Source organism: Scyliorhinus canicula, chromosome 5, assembly GCF_902713615.1.
Source record: "Scyliorhinus canicula chromosome 5, sScyCan1.1, whole genome shotgun sequence".
Taxonomy (NCBI): Eukaryota; Metazoa; Chordata; class Chondrichthyes; order Carcharhiniformes; family Scyliorhinidae; genus Scyliorhinus; species Scyliorhinus canicula.
In genome coordinates this window covers 36211870-36232493 of record NC_052150.1, presented here as the reverse complement: position 1 = coordinate 36232493, position 20624 = coordinate 36211870, and the positions used below count along the sequence as shown (strand labels likewise).

Here is a 20624-nt window from a genome sequence, read left to right as displayed (position 1 = left end):
CTTGACAAGAAAGACTCCTACATCAGATTCCTATTTATTGACTATAGCTCCACCTTCAACACCATAATCCCAGCCAAGCTCATATCAAAGCTCTAAAACCTAGGACTTGGCTCCTCACACTGCAACAGGATCCTCGACTTTCTAACCCACAGACCACAATCAGTAAGAATAAACAACAACACCTCCTCCACAATAGTCCTCAATACCGGAGCCCCGCAAGGCTGCGTACTTAGCCCCCTACTCTACTCCCTGTACACACATTACTGTGTGGGAAAATCTACAAGTTTGCTGATGATACGACCACAGTGGGCTGGATCTCGAATAACGACGAGTCCGAATACAGGAGGGAGATGGAGAACCGAGTGGAGTGGTGCAGCATCAACAATCTCTCCCTCAATGCCAGCAAAACTAAAGAGCTGGTCATTAACTTCAGAAAGCAAAGTACTGTACACACCCCTGTCAGCATCAACGGAGCCGAGGTAGAGATGGTGAGCAGTTTCAAATTCCTAGGGGTACACATCTCCAAAAATCTGTCCCGGTCCACCCACGTAGACGCTACCACCAAGAGAGCACAACAGCGCCTATACTTCCTCAGGAAACTAAGGAAATTCGGCATGTCCACATTAACCCTTACCAACTGTTACAGATGCACCACAGAAAGCATTCTATCTGGCTGCATCACAGCCTGGTATGGCAACTGCTTGGCCCTAGACCGCAAGAAACTTCAGAGAGCCGTGAACACAGCCCAATCCATCATACAAACCTGCCTCCCATCCATTGACTCCATCTACACCTCCCGCTGCCTGGGGAAAGCGGGCAGCATAATCACAGACCCCTCCCAAATGGCTTATTCACTCTTCCAACTTCTTCCTTCGGGTAGGAGACACAAAAGTCTGAGAACATGCACGAACGGACTCAAAAACAGCTTCTTCCCGCTGTTACCAGACTCCTAAACGGCCCTCTTACGGAATGACCTCATTAACATTACACCCCTGCATGCTTCACCCGATGCCGGTGTTACGTAGTCACATTGTGTACCTTGTGTTGCCCTATTATGTATTTTCTTTTATTTCCTTTTCTTTTCATGTACTTAATGACCTGTTGAGCTGCTCGCAGAAAAATACTTTTCACTGTACCTTGGTACACGTGGCAATAAACAAATCCAAACAGTGTCTTCTCACGCTTCCTTTAGAACATAGAACAGTACAGCACAGAACAGGCCCTTCGGCCCTCGATGTTGTGCCGAGCAATAATCACCATACTCAAACCCACGTATCCACCCTATACCCGTAACCCAACAACCCCCATTAACCTTGCTAAATTGCCCGTAGTGTCCTAAAAAGTATGGCCAATCCACCTAGCCCGCACATCTTTGGACTGTGGGAGGAAACCGGAGCACCCGGAGGAAACCCACGCACACACGGGGAGGACGTGCAGACTCCACACAGACAGTGACCCAAGCCGGGATTCGAACCTGGGACCCTGGAGCTGTGAAGCATTTGTGCTAACCACTTTGGTAGAAAAAATTTGACCCAGCCGGGAATCGAACCTGGGACCCTGGAGCTGTGAAGCATTTATGCTAACCACCATGCTACCGTGCTGTCCTTTGTAGAGTGACTGATTCCCTGGACAGATTCCTGGGATGAAGGGGATATCTGAGGAGAAAGGGTTGAGCAGATTGGGCCTCTAGCCATTGGCGAGGCGATCTTATTGAAACGGAAATAAATCAAGGGGACTTGACAGGGTGGATTCTGAGAGGTTGCTTCCCCTTGTAGGCGAGTCTAGAACTAGAGGGACAAAGTTTGAAAATCACAGGTCCCCCATTTAAGCCTGACATTAGGAATGATTTTTTTCTGAAGGTCGTTAAATCTGTGAAATTCTTTTCCTCAGAGAACTGTGGCTGGGCTACTGGATATATTCAGGGTCGAGTTAGATAGATTTCTGATTGGCCAGGGAGTCAGGGGTTATGGAGATAGACAGGAGTTGAGATCACAAACATCAGCAAAGATTTTATTGAATGGCAGGACAGAATCGAGGGGCTGAAGGGTCTACTCCTGCTCCCAACCATTGTCATGTGTTGTGAATAAAAATCTGCTGGACACAACACACACACACATGGCGGGATCTCCTGTATGGGCTGCCGTTGCAGACATTTCACCTTCTTGCCTTTGCCTGCCATGCAGTCATGTCCTGGTGTGCCTTGTTGCCGTCTGATAGTGGAGGGCCCCAGTGGAAGGCTCCCTATGTGTTTTTAATTTATCCTGCAGTTTAGTGCTTTCATTTATATGGTTAGCGAAAAGCATAGACACATCACAGCCACAAACGCGTTTCATTTTCAGAACCAACTTACCAAAATCGTCATTAAATATCAGATGCCTGTTGCATTCATCTTCCAACGAGCAAGAGCACATGTAGAACAACGAGCCTGGGACCTTCTTTTCTTTCATCTTACATTCTGTATTATTGTAGTCATCCAGCAGGTGTCCATACAGACGAATGTCCCGATGATGGCACAGTGTTTCTATGGTTACATTGGTATCTTGCTTTCTCCTAAAGTTTAAGATAATGCAGATGTGCTTGAAATGAAAGGTGTAAGAGAAACAGGGAAAGAGACTTACTCAAACGTTGTGATGACCAAGTACGGAATGTGCTACAGGAGGCAAGAGACCCGATACAACTTTGAGTCCTGGGTATCACGTGCCAAAAGTCGGCAAGAAAATAACCCAGTGAACTCTACAGGCCTCAGCCTACTTTTTATCCCTCTCAAGTTTAGAAAGTTAAAGGGATTTGATACGGTCGGCCCAGAGAAACTGTTTGCTCAGTTACATGTGTCGAGAACAAGAGGGCAAAATCTTACATTTAAGAGATCGGTCATTCAGGAGGGAAAGCCGGAAACACTTTGTCGTTTGAGGGATAGAGGAAATCTAATTTTGCTTCCCAAAGAAGGCGGTGGATACATGGGATCAATTGAAATCTTCTGGACTTGAGAACAATAGGTTTTAATGGAATAAAGGTGAGCAACGAGGTACCGACCTGCCAGAGAATTCCGCATATCCTCCATACATGATGTGGGAAAGTGCTTCCTGATTTCATTCCTAATTGGTTGGCTCTAATTATACGTTTGTGTTCCCATGTTCAGGACTTCTCACCAGAGGAAAAAGGACTCTTTGTATCACATCCTCTTGTGGGAGAATCTAGGACCAGGGGCCACTGTTTAAAAATATTGGCTCACCCAGAGAGAAGGGAATGTTTGAGAGACTTCGGATTTCTCTTCGTCAGAGAGTGGGTGGAGGCAGTAGGCAGAGTCTGAATATTTTAAGGCAGAGCTAGATGGATTCTTGATAAATAAGGGGGCGAAAGGTAATCGGGGTATGCCTAGTTCAGGTTAAAATTAGATCAACCATGAGATGGCACGGTGGCGCAGTAGTTAGCACTGCCGCCTCACGGCACCGAGGACCCAGGTTCGATCCCGGCCCCGGGTCACTGTGTGGAATTTGCACATTCTCCCCGTGTCTGGGTGAGTCTCACCCCCACAACCCAAAGATGTGCAGGGTAGGTGGATTATCCATACTAAAATGCTCCTTAATTGGAAAAATTTAATGAAAATTTGATCAGCCATGATCTTATTGAATGACGGAGCAGGCTCGAACGGCCAAGTGACCTATTCCTGCTCCTAATTCATATGTATGCTTGTACCTGTCCAATCGAAACCTGTTATAATTTTAACCCCTTTGATTAGATTACCCTTCAACCTTCCTGAGGCAAAATAATGTATCTTATTATGGCACAGTTGACATAATTCATTTAATCCCAGAGGGCCTGTGGACTATGTAGTTGGACCTCTTATTTTGCATAAACCATCGGCCTTTGACAGGCACCTTCTATACAATAGGTATATGATCTTGGATCTAAATGGTGGACCTTGGCCCCTCACTAGAGTTATAAGTAAATAAACAATAATTAATTAAATAAACAAATGGGTCTTTCAATTATGATCCTTTCCCCAGCCTGACTTCACTAGCTACAGAAGATTACATGGTGACGAGAAAACAAATATTACCCACTACCAGCAACTAACAGTGATTGCAGTCCAAAAGACTAGCATTTATATCACCTTTCATCACCTCAGGACATCCCAAAGCACTTCCCAAACAATTAAGCACTTTTGGCATGTAGGAAACTTGGCAGTCAATTTGCACACGGCCAACTCTCAAAAATAGCACTGAGGTAAATGACTTGATCATCCATTTAAGGTGTTAGCCGAGTGACAAATGGTGGTCAAAACACCGGGAAAACTTCCCCTGCTTTTCCTCAGATTGCACTGCGAGATCTCTTACGTCGCTCTGAACAGCAAAACATAAAACACCCTGAGCGATGGAGACGCCAAATGTACTGAAATCAGAATGGATTGTGAAGAGGGCAGGGGCCCTTACCAGATCGAGACACACACTTCTTCCTTCTTCTCGCAGAAGGAGTTGATGCTGCAGTTAACAACGCAGACACCACTGTCGGTGCAATCAGTGAGCTCGATGTCACAGAACCGGCAAAGGTTAACCGGCGAATAGGGCAGCATCATGAAGTTTTTCTCTTGTGCTGGAAAAAAAAATAGAGAACAAGTTTTAAACTTTCTGATCAAATCAATCTGCACAGACGTCCACAAATAATAGTTCTGCTGACTTTTTTTGATGTATCCATTCCTTTAAAAATGATACTTCACCGCCCTATGCCCCAAATTGACAATTGGGAATGAAGGGGCTACTGTGTACCTCCACAACAGAGCTCAGCTTGTGACTGCCATCTGATAACTCAGAAAAAACTCCCACGTCCACAGAAAAAAAAGATACTTGCACTTATGAAGTGCCTCTGAAGTCCTTTGATCATCCCACAGTGCTTCAGAAGCCAATTTGCATGCAGCCAGTTCCAACAGGCAACTGATCAGAATGAATATGCAGGTCTGCAAGTTATCCAGTCCCTGGTAGTCTTCCTGCAATAGGCCTTGGGCCCACTGAGCGGTAGAGCTGCTGAATAGACACTAGCAGCTGAATAGACACAGACACTAGAATAGTCACTAACATTGCAGCAGTCTCCAGGTACGTGAGGAGGGCGTGTTAGGCGATGGATGGATGAGGCATGGGAGGTGGGGGGGGGGGGGGGGGGCAGTAGACTAGCAGCACTCCTGCACCTCTTAAGCTCTACATTCGAGCAAACATATTTCAATCACTTAGCGTGGTGGCTGTGGCTTGAAAATATTCCATTAAGGAATTCCAGCCCTTAGCCCATGTGCAGAATTTGTTTTCCTGAGTGCAACCAGTGTTGGGTTCCTCTGAGGCAAACCAATGATGTTGGCATATGCAAAGAGCCCATCACCTATTTAAGGTGTGGGCACAGCGTACCATTTTTTCCCTTTACTGATAAGGCTGCCAGTGAAAGGGTAGCTGTATAATTCATTGGGCAACCTGAGCGATGCACTAGTGTCAGATCTTGGGATCAGTTCACTCACTTCTGGCTTGGAATGACCATCTCCTCCCTGCTCTCCATACCCTGCAGTGTTTGAAAAACGGCTGTGATAGCATTGAACTACTAAGCTACAATGCCTACATTACCAGAGTGTTCATAAGTTCCGATGATACTACTATTATGAATTGGGGCAGAGTTGACCACTATTCAGATCACCTCAACACAGCAGAAATTCTGAGTGGGCATCATTACTCTACCTAAGAATGTGGGACAACATTTATAACTGAGGACTGAGTTCAACATTTCCATGCCTGCATCAGTACTTTTTAAATATAAATTTAGAGTACCCAATTCCTTTTTTTCCAATTAAGGGGCAATTTAGCGTGGCCAGTGCACATCTTTTTGGGTTGTGGGGGTGAGATCCATGCAGACTGGGGGAGAAGGTACAAAGTCTTACAACACCAGGTTAAAGTTCAACAGGTTTGTTACAAACACTAGCTTTCGGAGCACTGCTCCTTCCTCAGGTTCCTCCTTCCGCCATTCACCTGAGGAAGGAGCAGTGCTCCGAAAGCTAGTGTTTGCAACAAACCCGTTGGACTTTAACCTGGTGTTGTAAGACTTCTTACTGTGCTCACCCCAGTCCAACGTCGGCATCTCTACATCAAACTCCACATGGACAGTGACCCGGGGCTGGGGGCAGGATCGAATCCGGGTCCTCCCCATCATGAGGCAGCAATGATGGTGACCTATTGAGTAATTCCAGGGATTGGGAAACAAAGACACAGGGTGGAATTCTCCCAAAACATGACTCGGGGCGCGATTCAACTAATTGGGAACAAAGTCCCATAGTGAGCGCGTTTAGCAGCATGTTTCTGGGTGCTCGCAGCCAACTCGCGTTGTATCAGGGGCCTCAGCCGAGGCCGCACATGGCCTCACTGGAACTCTTCAGTGTAGCAAGAGATCAGGTCAGCATTTTAAAATGGAGGCCCCCTATGCGCCCCCCCCCCATAATACCCAAGCAGGGCACTCGGCACGGCCACACACAGCGCACCCAGGTGGCTCTGCCAAGGTGCCAGGCTGGCACTGCCAGGGTGCCCAGGTGACACCAGCAGTGCCAGGAGCTGGGGTCTCTGGCTTCAAATGGTCTGAGCACATTTAAATGCTCCTTTAATTCTCCGGCCTCCCGGCCGCGTGTTCTCTGGATTCTCTGACTCTGCTGCTGTCAATGGGATTTCCCATTGAAACCACCCTACTGCAAACCCATGGCAGGGCATGTCTGTGAACGGGAAGCAGGAATCTTGCTTGCATAAACGGCCGGAGAATTCCGGCCATGCTCATCTTGTTGGCCCCCAGCGAGGGTGTGAACCAGTTTGCACCAGATTCCTTGAGCTGGGAGCATCGCGCTCCATTCACCCCCTGCTCCGAATCCAGGTTGGGGCTCGCCTGTTATTCTCTTGGAATAGAGGGATGTTTGCCGGGCACAACGTGGGCAGGGAATTACTCCCACAATTTTACCCAATGCCAGACAGAACAGTTTGAACCGTCCAGTCTTAGAAAAATTATTCAAACACATTTCTGCCAGACAATCTGTACCATCACATTAAAACTATGCCAATGCTCCGGGGAGGACATAAAACTCACACACAGTCTGAAGTCCAACTGGCCACTGTTTTATTTTTGTGCGTTGCGAAGAAGGACATTAAAACCCGGTTTGCAGGTTTGTTCACAAGTAGAATTTCCCCAAAAGCAGAACGGCGAGTAAATTGGCAAACGCTGTGCATCCCTCACCAACAACTGCCACACATTCAATGGCATGAATGTAACAATGCCCAATTTGGATTTGATAATATATGACATGCATTTCCTGTTACAGACAGGATGCACAGCAACATAGCCGCAGAAACTTCTCTTATCCTCAAAAGTCAAAGTGCAGCAGCTAACCTGAGTGATACGCACTAGTGTAAGAACTCAGGAATAGTTCATTCATCTCTAACACGCATGGCGCATCAGTAATGAGTTTCAGTTGCTTTTGATGATGCTGAAAGATTTTGGATGTGTAATTAATATTTCTGTAATCGGGCAGCACGGTGGCCTAGTGGTTAGCACAACCACCTCACGGCGCTGAGGTCCCAGGTTCGATCCCGGCTCTGGGTCACTGTCCGTGTGGAGTTTGCACATTCTCCCCGTGTCTGCGTGGGTTTCGCCCCCACAACCCAAAAATGTGCAGAGTAGGTGGATTGGCCACGCTAAATTGCCCCTTAATTGGAAAAAATAATTGGCTAATCTAAATTTATAAAAAAAAAAATATTTCTGTAATCCAAGACTTCTGACGATATATGGTGAGAGGCCAGGAAGATTGCAAATAAATCCAAATTACCTGATCCTAGAACCCTTCAACAGAGCAGTCAAGGTTATATTACATAAGGCCAGGTAATGATGAACTAATTTTATCCTGAGCTTTCCCATTTGCCTCAGGAAATGAGCCACTGTTTAATATTTAATAATTCTGAGAACACTAAATGTCAAGCTGTAAACCTGCCACGGCTCTTGGGCATCACATCCTGAGTGATAAGCTCGACATTTCCAGGTCTGTCCACAGCCTGGGGCCCAGCACTATTTGATAGATAGCATTTGATGGCCCATTGTCAAACTCTATCGCCCATAGTCAGCTTTCATCAACAAATTCTAAAGAGATTTTATGATATAAATAACACGAGCACTATTATAATCAAGCCTCAGTGAAACCTAGAATTGTCAGGTGACTAACTCAAGTGACCAGCCCAGTGACCAAAGTGCCGAGTGTGCAGAATGTCTTGAGCACTGGCAGGAAGCAGTTTATATTGATTGTGAATATTAACCAGTCCCCTTCCTGTTTAACCAGTGAACATGCAAGATTGTTGCAGTTCATTGGCTAAGTCAAGAGTGACTCAGTCTCAAGGAATTTATCTTTAAACAGATGACTCTGCATCACTAAAGTTGTAATACTATGAATGCTACGAATCACTTCAGAGAAAACGTAGCTCTGATTTGATTAAACAGTTTGAAGAATAACCACAAAAAAACGGGGGTTCTTGAAGCAACTTAAACAATTTCTGGAATATTAGGGGCTACAATCAGAGATTGGAAGTTAGGACTTTATGTGGATTTATATTGATCTTCAGTTCTTCTTTTTCAAACTCTGATTTAAGTTGAAGCTGCAATGTTAGGCAATAAATGTTCTTTTTTAAAAAATAAATTTAAAGTCCCCAATTCATTTTTTTTCAATTAAGGGGCAATTTAGCGTGGCCAATCCACCTACCCTGCACTTCTTTGGGTTGTGGGGTTGAGATCTGTTGAGGGAGCCTAGAGCCAAAGCTTGTACAGTGAAGACCTATTCAATAAACCTTTGTTCATCTTGCATTAAACCCATGTGCTTCAGCACTGTTAGTCTAAAGATATAACAATTATAAGGCGCAATACACGAATAACGGCCATGTTTGAATCATTGGGTGGCAGTCATGTGACAGGCCCACCCTTTATGCATTTAAGTTTCTGCTTCCTCTGCAGTAAGAGGACAAGCAGCCAAGCTACTGATCAGAGAAGTCCACAAGGCGGCCCTCCCTCCTCACCCTCTCTCCAACCCAACTTGGCAGAGACCCAGGCAGAGACCTCGTGAAGGCAATCAACCCCACACCACTGTCTTCAGGAAGACAACCAAACCAGCCATTTACTTATTTAAATCACCATGGTACCAGGAGCATCGGGACCACCGAGGGAAAGTCGCAAGACCACCAGCCACAGCCTGAAGTCAGCGGAATCACCAGCCTCCACAAACCAAAAAACAATTTTATTTCTCCAGACTTACATTTGATTGATCCATCCTTCCCGACTGTAATCTATTTGTGTGCGTGAACTTTGAATATGTGTGTGTGTGTGAGAAAGTCAGAGCAAATATTATTTTGATTTAGGTCGGGATAAGTATAATAATCTTCCTTTGTTAAAACAAAAGAAAAACTGTCTGATGGATCATTGCACGTAAACAATAAACACTCAATGAATTGGCAAAAATACCGTTTCTAAAAAAAAAATCTGTTGAGGTCAAATGAGCAGAGGGAAAAGAGCGAAGTCACGCAAACTCCCCTCACCGGACCATAGCAAGTGTTTTAAAAGTAAGAAAGGTGGCAGGCAGTTTATACACAGCAAGATCCAACAAATTAGCTCTGTGACAACAACCTTTTAATCTGTCTTCATGCTTGCGAGGCCAATATTGACCAAGACAGAGGAGAAAACTGCTGCTCTTGGAAATAGTGCCATGGAATCCTTTACACCCCTGATTGAGTGAGCAGATGGAACAGCAGTTTAATTTCTTATCTGCACATGAGGCATTTTCAACGGTGCTACACTCCCTCAGAACTGGAGTGTCAGCCAAAATTGTGCACCCAAGACTCTGGGAGTGCGATTTGAACCTTTTGTTTTCTAATTCAGACGTGCAAGTGTTACCAAGGTGGACATCAACTTTTATCCTGACTCCCAGGTTCTGTAGGATGCTCTACACCCTATATCTGATAGGACCACGGTCTCAATGATATCCTTCCCATCATCCGTAAGATGTGCGCCTTGATATAATGTAAATCATTTTCATAACATCCTGACAATGCTGAGATGTTCCATTTACTGATGATTCCCTCATACAAGGAGATTGCTGTCTGCTGTTACTAGAGCCTGGGTTCCCACAAAGTCTCACAGGAAGGAAAGTCTGGGAAAAACTCCTATTGCTCCTACAGCCTGTCCCACACAAATGTCATGCCAGAACTGGAGCACAAAAATCTAGGTTAATAGATTGCTGCATTGTTGCTGTCTTTCAGATGAGACATTAAACTAGTGATGGGCAACCTTGGCTAATTGTCTGGCTGGTGGGCCTCCTTCATCTCAGTGGACCCAAGACTGAAATTGGGTTTGTTCACTAACCAAGACCCCATGAATAAGATTGAATACATTTAACACACACCAAAGATTTTACAACGAGTTATAGAAAACGCTTAATCATTTATATATTAATAGAACTGCCAAAGCTTCAAATGTTAAAAACAATAGAAATATTTACATTTTGATTGGGTGCAGGAGTGTATGGTTTACACGGTCAATGTTGTCTGCAATTAGCAACACATATTGCTTCCCGCACCCTTGCTTTACCTGAATCACTTCAGCCATAGGGCAGCACGGTAGCATAGTGGTTAGCGCAATTGCTTCACAGCTCCGGGGTCCCAGATTCGATTACCGACTGGGTCACTGTCTGTGAGGAGTCTGCACGTTCTCCCCGAGTCTGCGTGGGTTTCCTCCGGGTGCTCCGGTTTCCTCCCACAGCCCAAAGATGTGCGGGTTAGGTGGATTGGCCATGCTAAATTGCCCTTAGTGTGGAAAAAGGTTAAGTGGGGGTTGCTGGCTTGCGGGGATAGGGTAGATACGTGGGCTTGAGTGGGTTGCTCTTTGTAAGGGCCGGTGCAGACTCGATGGGCCGAATGGCCTCTTTCTGCACTGTAAATTCTATGATCTATGATACCGATAGGAAAAAAAACTACACGGATGGAAACCAGTGGAATGTGGCAACTCTGCGCATGGGCAGCAGTCTACAAAATGTCCTGTGGGCTGCACTCAGAACCTAGATGGACACTACACTTCATTTAAGAAAAGCAGGGGAGTTATCACTGGTGTTCTGGTCAATACTTATCCCTCAGTCAAAATCACAAAAAACACAAATTGCTGTTTGTAAGAGCTGTCTGCACACAAACTGGCTGCCACGCTCCTTACATTACAACAGCAACAACACTTCAGAAACGTTTTATGTCTGGCGGTTGTGGAAGGCGCTATATAAATGCAAGCCTTCCTTTTTATCATGCATCCTTCTTCAGAGCCATTCAGTTACACACATTGGAAATGCTAACTTTGTTTCTCTCTCCACAAATGCTGCCAGACTTGCTGAACCGCCCCAACATTTTCTGTTTTTAGTCCGGAAGATTACTCTGGCCCTGGGTAATGCAACATAAGACCATAAGGCATAGGAGCAGAATTAGGCCACTCAGCCCATCGAGTCTGCTCCGCCATTCAATCATGGCTGATATTTTCTCACCCCCATTCTCCTGCCTTCTCCCCATAACCCCTAATCCTATTGTTAATCAAGACATGGTCCCTACCTCATGCTGATGACGGAGTTAGTGGGCTAAGAGACAAATGGTCTGCTTAAAGTTTGTGACATTGTTCAGGTTGCTGTCTGAAAGCGATATCTTCCGCAGATCACTGCGAGTGGAAGTACAAGAGGTCTAATGGCCACAGTTTCTGCCCATTGATCAACATCTTCCAAGAAGAGTCTGCGTGTGTGTGTGGGGGGGGGGGGGGGGGGGGGGGGGGCTTGGGAGGAGGGCTAGGTAGTTGTGGAAAGAAAACAGTGCCTTACGTACACTCTCCCTGTTGGGGTCCCCAGGATATCAGGCAGTGGTGACACTCCATGGGGCCGGGCAAACAAGTCAATTCTGTTTTGCCTGCATCCTTCACGCTGCTGAAAAGATTACTGCAGCTGTCTCCTGTTTGAACAGAGTTGGCAATCAGAGGACAAGCCAGCGCAAGTCCCAGAGGAGAATGCAGAGCTCCAATGGCCTGCTCCAACACAGCAATGGAATTCCTTAAGAGGCTATATATAAATCCTTAGAAGGAAACAACGCCCTGTGTGTCACGTGACACTACCTTTTTCTTCTGCAAGTTCTTGTTGAGGTGTCAGCAAATTTTTTTTTTTTTAAATCACCAGATTGTCAAAATACAAAAAAAAATGTTGTTTTGGAAAGAAACACTAATTTCAACCAGCTTTTTGGACAGACTTGGATCTCAAGTGACAACTTCAATTAAATCACTGATCAGCATTTTTTTTAAAAATCAACTGTTTCTGCAATTCTGAAATAAGAGTGACAGCCCCGTCATTTTAATTGTGGCTGCTTCCAAAAAGATTTGCGCTTGGCTTTGCTGCGTTTCCCACTTATTTGCTAGGGTTTCTCTGCACTGAAGTTGCACTCAGTAGGAAAAGGAGTAAATGCAGGCTTGAACCCTTTATTAATGGCCCAAGTGGGAATTCAGGCATACATTCATCAGTGTGTTCTTCCAGAGCAGCAAACCACGGGCTAAAATGAAGTGGAAGAAGAGATTTGGTCGCGTATGGGTCAGCAGAGGTTGCTGTCATCACATAACCTTTTGTGGATCTGGAAGTCTCTCACCTGTACAATTTCAAAGGGGACATTTCTCTCTGGTGGCCTGGCAAATATTGATTCCTCAATCACTGAAGCAGATTTTCTCATTACGAGCTAATGTTGTTTGTGGACCTTGCTGCCTGCAGTTTGATTGTCGCATATCCTGCTTGACAACAGACTATAGGGAGGATTTTGCCTTTTGGGTTAGGGCTCGGGGTCAGGGTTACATAGGGGTCACTGGAACAGGGTGGAATTTAGTACCGTCCCCCAAAGCATTTAAAGAAGGCAGGAGGGTGGGAGGAGCGGACCGCCATCTTCTGCTTCTACCCGGATTAAATTTGGAGCAGGAAGGCTCAAGAACGGCCTTCCCACCCGCACCAACTGGGACTGTTAAATGGGCAATTAATGCCCACTTCAGGACCTCATCCTGCTATTCAAACCAGTGGGTGAGGCAGTCACCACGCAGGAAGCCCAAAATACAAACCCAGAGCCCGATTAAATGGCCTCATCGCACCCGATTCGGTGACGTGACGAGGCCATTAAATCTCACGAGGGCCGCCCGCGGGATTTACGACGCTCGGGATGCCTCACGAGATCTAATGAGATCTTGTGAGACATCACGATCCGGATCTCGCCCTCACTGGGCAGGATCGAGATTTGCTTATTTAAATGTGGACTTAGCCTCACTTAAATATATCTGCGCCGGAGTATCCACAAGGCCCGGGATCAAATGCCCACGCCTGGAGACCTCACCGTGACAAGGTTTAGCACTGGTTTCCACAAATGTGGGCCAGGCATAACAGCAATTGGGGAGGTCTCGCAGGAGATCGGAGGCCCCCGGGGTTCGGGCTCTGGGCAGGGTGGTACCGTGGCACCCTTGATACCACCCCGGTACATTGGCACTGACAGTCTGGCAGCTTGGCACTGTCACTTGGGCACCCTAGAAGTGCCACCCTGCAGTGCCACCCTGTATTGGCCAGAGTGCCCAGGCTAGCAGGGCACTGTCAGGTTGCCAGGCTGGCTGTGCCAAGGTGCCAGGTGGGCCATGCCAGGGAATGGGCCTAGGGGAACCCTGCCCTTGTGAGGAAGTGCTCGAGGACCCCCTAATCGGTAACTGGAGCACTTGGGGGTCCGGAGTCTACGGGGGTGGAGGGGGGGGGGGGGATCAAGAGATCAGACCAGCATTTAAAAATGAACGTAAGTGCGACCTTGGAAGGGTGCTCCACACAGAGGCCCCCCCCAAAAAAACAAAATCCTGTTTAACAGAGGGGTTGTTCTCAGCGCTGCAGGCTCCGAGAAAGACCCCACTATTTGCGCCCAAATTTCTTTTTTGTTAAATCGCACCCGTTGTAGGGACTGCTTGTGGGCTCATTGAGGTTCGCCCATTCAAAGACAATCGGTGCCTCATTGGGAAGAGAAGGAGCAGCATTAAAGAGACTTCCCCTCTGTGCTTGCTGTCAACCTTTCTCAGCCCCTCTGGTGATCCCCTCACTTCCCGATGGTACTGTCCCTAGCCAACCGTAGGTCTCTCTAAGGATGCACTACTGACAGCTGCCACCAAAGAACAATACAGCACAGAAACAGGCCCTTCGGCCCTCCAAGCCTGCACTGGCCATGATACCAAACTTGACCAAAACCCTCAGCACTTCCAAGTGCCGTATCCCTCTATACCCATCTATCCATGTTTTGTTGAGATGCCTTTTGAACGCTGCTAATGTATCTGCTTCCACAACCTCCCCTGGCAACGCTTTCCAGGCACTCACCATCCTGAGTAAAAAACATGCCTCGCACATCTCCTCGAAACTTTGTCCCATGGAGCTTAAACCTACACCCCCGAGTGACTACCCCTCTACCCTGGCAAAGAGTTCCTGCACATCAACTCTAACCATGCCCCTCATAACCTTGTAGACCTCTAACAGGTCACCCTTCACCCTCCATCATTCTAATAAAACAGTTTGAGTCTATTCAGCCCCTCCGCATAGCTAACATTCTCCTTACCCGGCAACATCCCGGTAAACCTCCTCTACACCCGCTCCAAAGTCTCCACATCCTTCTGGAAGTGTCACTACCATAATTGTGTGCAATATTCCAAGTGCGGCTGTACCAAGGTTTTATACAACTGTAGCATGACTTTGCCAGTTTTTATACTCGATGCCCCGTCCAATGAAGGCAAGCATTCCATATGCTTTCTTGACTAGCTTGTCCACTTGTGTTGCACGTTCAAAGATCTGTGGACCTGCACGCCCAGATCTCTGACGCTCTATAATCTTAAGAGTTTTGCCATTTACGGTATAGTTCCCCTCTATATTAGACCTACCAAAATGCATTACCTCACATTTGTCTGGATTAAACTCCATTTGCCATTTCTCTGCCCAATGTCCTGCTGTATCCTCAGACAATCCTCAACTCTATCTGCCAAGGGCGGCACGGTGGCACAGTGGTTAGCATTGCTGCCTACGGCGCTGAGGACCCGGGTTCGAATCCCGGCCCTGGGTCACTGTCTGTGAGGAGTTTGCACATTCTCCCCGTGTCTGCGTGGGTTTCACCCCCACAACCCAAAAGATGTGCAGGTTAGGTGGATTGGCCACATTAAATTGCCCCTTAATTGGAAAAAATGAATTGGATATTCTAAATTTATAAAAAAAAAAAAAAAAACTCTATCTGCCACTCCAACAACCTGGATGTCATCCGCGAACTTACTAATCAGACCTGCTACATTTTCCTCCAAATCATTTATATTTACTAATGAACAACAGAGGCCCCAGCACAGATCACTGTGCAACACCACAAGTCACAATGTTCCATTCAGAAAAACACCCTTCTACTGCTACCCTTTGCCTTGTGACTGAGCCAGTATCCATCTTCCCACCTCACCACTAATCCCGTGTGACTTTACCTTTTGTACCAGTCTGCCATGAGGGACCTTGTCAAAGGCTTTACTGAAGTCCATGTAAACAACATCCACCGCCCTCCCCTCATCAATTATCTTTGTCACCTCCTCAAAAAACTCGATCAAGTTAGTGAGGCACGACCTTCCCTTCACAAAACCATGCTGTCTATCGCTAATGAGTCCACTTGTTTCCAAATGGGTATAAATCTTGGGTGGGGTTTCTCGCAGGCCGGGCTGGAGAATCGCCGGGCCGGGCGCGAATCATGCGACGCTGCCCCCACACCGGTACTCCAGCGATTCTCCACCCGGGATGGGGCGAGCGGCCATATAAAACATCCGAATCCCACCGGCATCATCCATGTGTGGTCTTACCCGGCGGGACATCAGCGGCATGCATCTGGGGGCAGCCTGGTGAGGGGTGATATGGGTCCAACCGGGGCTAGGGGAAGCCTTCGCTGTGGCCTGGCCCGCGATCGGGGCCAACCGATCGGCAGGCCGGCCTCTCGGGCTGGGGGCCTCTTTTGTTCCATGCCGGCCCCTGTAGCTCTACGCCATGTTGCGGCGGGGCCGGCGCAGAGAAGGGAGCCACCGCGCATGCACGCATTAGCGCAATTCCCACTGCACGTGCGTGCACTGACGCCAGTCCCACTGCGCATGCGCACAATGCCGCCGGTCCCACTGCGCATGCCCAGACCCGCGGCACCCATCTGACGCCGGGATAAGCAGCTGGAGCAGCGTGGGTCGCTCCAGTGCCGTGCTGGTCCCCTGCAGGGGTCGGGATTGCTGCTCCTGAGGGCATGTTGACGCCATTGAGAAATACGACGCGTTTACGACGGCATCAACACTTAGCCTCAGGATCAGAGAATCCCGCCCCGTCCCTTGTTATTCTCTCCAATAATTTACCTACTACCGACGTGAGGTTCACCGGCCTATAGTTTCCTGGATTATCCTCGCTACCTTTTTTAAACAGTGGTACCACATTAGTTATTCTCCAATCCTCTGGGATCTCACTGTAGCCCAGGGGTGGGCAAACTTTTCTGTGCAAGGGCCACATTCAGAAATTCACAATTTTAAAGGGCCGCATAGTATATTAATTAATAGTCCCGGTTGTAACCAATTAGCGTGCGGCATATACCTCAGCGCTTCCCCCGGCGGCATCCTGCCTTTAGCCCTCTTTTTCTCTACTTTTCAAAAATGGCGCTTCACCCGGTTGTGATTCTGGGCAGCTCATATAGAACATAGAACATAGAACAGTTCAGCACAGAACAGGCCCTTCGGCCCTCGATGTTGTGCCGAGCAATGATCACCCTACTCAAGTCAACGTATCCACCCTATACCAGTAACCCAACAGCACCCCCCCCCCCCCCCCCCCCCCCCCCCCCCCAATTAACCTTATTTTAAAAAAATAAAAAAAAAATTTTATGACTTGATCTTGGTGGGCTGCATAAAGACCTTTGGCGGGCCGCATGCGGCCCGCGGGCCGTAGTTTGCCCACCTCTGCTGTAGCCAATGAGGATACAAAGATGTCAGACAAGGCCTATACATTTCCTCCATTGCTTCCATCTGTATTCTGGGGTAAATCCCATCAGGCCCAGGAGACTTATCTACCTTAAATGTCTTTTAAAACACCCAGAACACCTCCTCCATTTTTACCACTCCCACTGATGCTGCTTGCATCGGACAGATGTTAGCCTCTGATTGGCTGATAGCTCTCAGGTGACGGATTTTCTCCCTGTGGTACTTGACCTCAGAGAAAGCCCAACACTGGCTGCCCAAATGCCAAAGCGGGGGGCTGTCCCCAAAGGAGATGATTCATGGCTCTGTCTAATTTTCTAGCCAGCAGGTGAGATCCCCTTTTGCCTGCATTAAATGCCAACCAATCACTCAGAAGTGCTTTTTTCCAAATTGGCCAATTACTGACAATTACTGCTCGCCTTCCAATTAAGAACAGAGGCCGAGTTCTGGAAGCTGGAGTACCATTGACTGGAGCAGCGTCATGCAGTTCGGGTAAGAGAGAGAGAAAGTGAGAGTGAGATCCAGACAGTGTGCGAGCGAGAGAACGCCTCCAACTTGAGGCAACCGCTCTGCAACTTGGTTTCAGCTGGGCTACCATTATGAAGAGGGCCTGGAACACTGGTTCCCCCAGTTGGCCACGGGGAGGCTGCTTTTAGGTGGCTGGCCTAGTTCCCAATGTCCTGGGGGGCTCACAGGCCGATCAAAAAATTCCAATTGACATCTCATGACAGACCATAATTGGCCATTTCCTCTCCTTCTGCCATCCATCCTGCCTCTGCCAGGAAAGAAGGCTGGGAGCAGGATGGTACAGGCCGGAATGCCAACCAGTGGCCTGAATGTTTGTGCACAGCTGCTTTTATGTTCATACCGTACATTTCAAAATTGGCCTAGAAATTCTATAAGGTATTTATAAGTGCGAGTCTCTCTTTTTCTTTCTTCACACATCTTTTATGGCCATGATCAAAACCAGAGGGTAGAAACAATTCCAATCTCTGCTCTCTATTTCTGTACAGATTGTAATTTCAATAAAATAGAAAGCAATGCTAAAGATGCTATTTTGTCTGAGGAGAGATTAATGAGCAAATTAATTTGTAGTTCTGATTTCCAATTGTAAGGATAAATTAAGAAGTGCGTATTGCTTTATTAATTAATATAATGATATCTGTTCTCACTTCCTGTCGAGTTCTTTCATTATATAAATTCCTACGTCCACATTTATAATGGAGGTTTCCTCTGGTAACTCACTCCATTATACAGGTGCCCTCCTGTCAGTATTTATCCATTCACCAATATGACTAAGCAGATTGTGTGTCAATTTATGACATCAATGTTTGTGGCATCTTCAAATTGGATGCCATTGGATGTTCCCTACATTACAATATATTTGAAGATTAATTAGTTGGTTGATAAACCCTTTCAGGAATCCTGAGGTCACAAATGCCACTTTATAAATGAAAGTCTTTCTTTTACAATATCGTGAATATTGCTGAAAAGAGACAAGTTGTCGAAGCTTATCATGGGGCGGCACGGTGGCACAGTGGTTGGCACTGCTGCCTCACAGCTCCAGGGTCCCGGGTCAATTCCGGCCTCGGGTGACTGTGTGGAATTTGTATGTTCTCCCTGTGTCTGCGTGGGTTTCCTCCGGTTTCCTCCCACAGTCCAAAGATGTGTAAGTTAGGTGGATTGGCCTGGATAAATTGCCCCTAGTGTCCAAAAGGTTAGGAGGGGTTTACTGGGTTTACGGTCGAGGCGTGGGCTGAAGTAGGGTGCTCTTTCCAAGGGCCGGTGATGACTCGATGGGCTGAATGGCCTCCTTCTGCATTGTAAATTCTATCTTACACTCATCAGGACAAGAATGCCAAATTTCAAACTCCCACAACAATTTATACTGCAGGGGAACAGGGTGCTGTTGGTTGGCAGTCTTGGGAATCCCAGGGTAAATCAGTAAGGACGGGCATTGAAAGGCTCAGTACCCCAGTGAGCAGTGCAATTATCTTTGAAGATGTCACATTAGAAAGGCTGCACATTTTGTAAACAAGATACCCGTGGATGTATTCAAGGTTGTGGCAGATTTAGGAGGTTCAGATAACATCAGAAACCTTGGGTGGGATTCTCCGACCCCCCCCCCCCCCCGCCGGGCGGAGAATCGCTGGGAGGGCGGCGTGAATCCCGCCCCGCCGCTCCGACGTTGGCTGCTGAATTCTCCGGCACCGGTTTTTTGGCAGGGGCGAGGATCACGTTGCGCCGGTCGGGGGCCGTTGGCAGTGCCCCCCCCCCCCCCCCTGGCGATTCTCCGGGCCCCGATGGGCCAAGCGGCCGCCCATTTTCGGATGAACCTGCCGGCATGAAATACACAAGGTCCATACCGGCGGGACCTGGCTCTGAGGGCAGCCTGCGAAATCCTCGGGGGTGCGCAGGGTGATCCGGCCCTGGGGGGCCCCCACAGTGGCCTGGACCGCGATCAGGGCTCACTGATCTGCGGGCGGGCATTAGCGGAGGGGCAACTCTTTCCCTCCGCGCCAGCCTCTGTAAAGCTCCGCCATGGCCAGCGTGGAGAAGAAACCTCCTGCGCATATGCAGGGATCACGGCAGCGGTTCTGTGCATGCGCCAGAACACGCTGGCGCTCCCACGCATGCGCCAACTCACAGAGATCCTTCGGCACCAGTTGGTGCGACGCCAACCACTCCAGCGCCGTCCTAGCCCCGGAAGTGCGGAGGATCCCGCAACTTCCAAGCGGCCCGACGCCGGAGTGGTTCACGCCGCTCTTTGGCGCCGGTACAGCCCACCCGCCGGTTGGGGGATAATCCCGGCCCTTAAGTGGGAGAAAGGAAATCATTGGAAGGTTTCACACCCTGAAGGAATATCGCAGCGTTTAACCTAATGATAGACACAGACCAATTGATGTTTCAATTCTGTTTTAAAATCGCTGTAATCAGCATGCTATGGAACGAAAGAAAGAATGTGCATCCCAGGACATCCCAAAATGCCTTACAACCAAAGGTGTAATTCTTTAAAAAAAAATTTTAAGAGCACCCAATTATTTTTTCCCCCCAATTAATGGGCAATTTAGCGTGGCCAATCCACCTAACAGCACATCTTTGGGTCGTGGGGGTGAAACCCACGCAGACACGGGGAGAATGTGCAAACTCCACACGGACAGTGACCCAGGGCCAGGATTCGAACCCGGGTCCTCAGCGCCGCAGTCCCAGTGCTATCCACTGTGCCACATGCCGCCCTAAAGATGTACTTTTTGAAGTACATCCACAGTTGTAATGTGAAAGATGCGGCAGCCAATCTGTGGACATCCAATTCCTACAAACACCATGTTAATAACCTGAATCTGTTTTGTTTGTGATGTTGGTTGAGGGATAAATATTGACCAGGACACAGAACTCCCTGCTCATCTTTGAAATAGTGCCAAACATACAAATATACATAGAACATAGAAACAGGAGGAGGCCATTTGGCCCTTGGAGCCTGCTCCACCATTCATTATAATCATCAAATTCAATACCCTAAATCCAACCTTCCCCCAAATCCCTTGGTGCCT

General features: G+C 47.6%; 1 protein-coding gene across 1 annotated transcript in view; it reads right to left on the bottom strand.

Annotated features, from left to right (window-relative positions):
* tgfbr2b (transforming growth factor beta receptor 2b) overlaps positions 1-20624 on the bottom strand; it is a 93406-nt gene that overhangs the window by 51227 nt on the left and 21555 nt on the right. The window contains exons 2-3 of the mRNA XM_038796903.1: positions 4434-4593; positions 2351-2550 (exon numbers count right to left, since the gene is read on the bottom strand). Coding sequence (XP_038652831.1) covers positions 2351-2550; positions 4434-4593 — 360 coding nt within the window. The remainder of the gene's footprint in view (positions 1-2350; positions 2551-4433; positions 4594-20624) is intronic.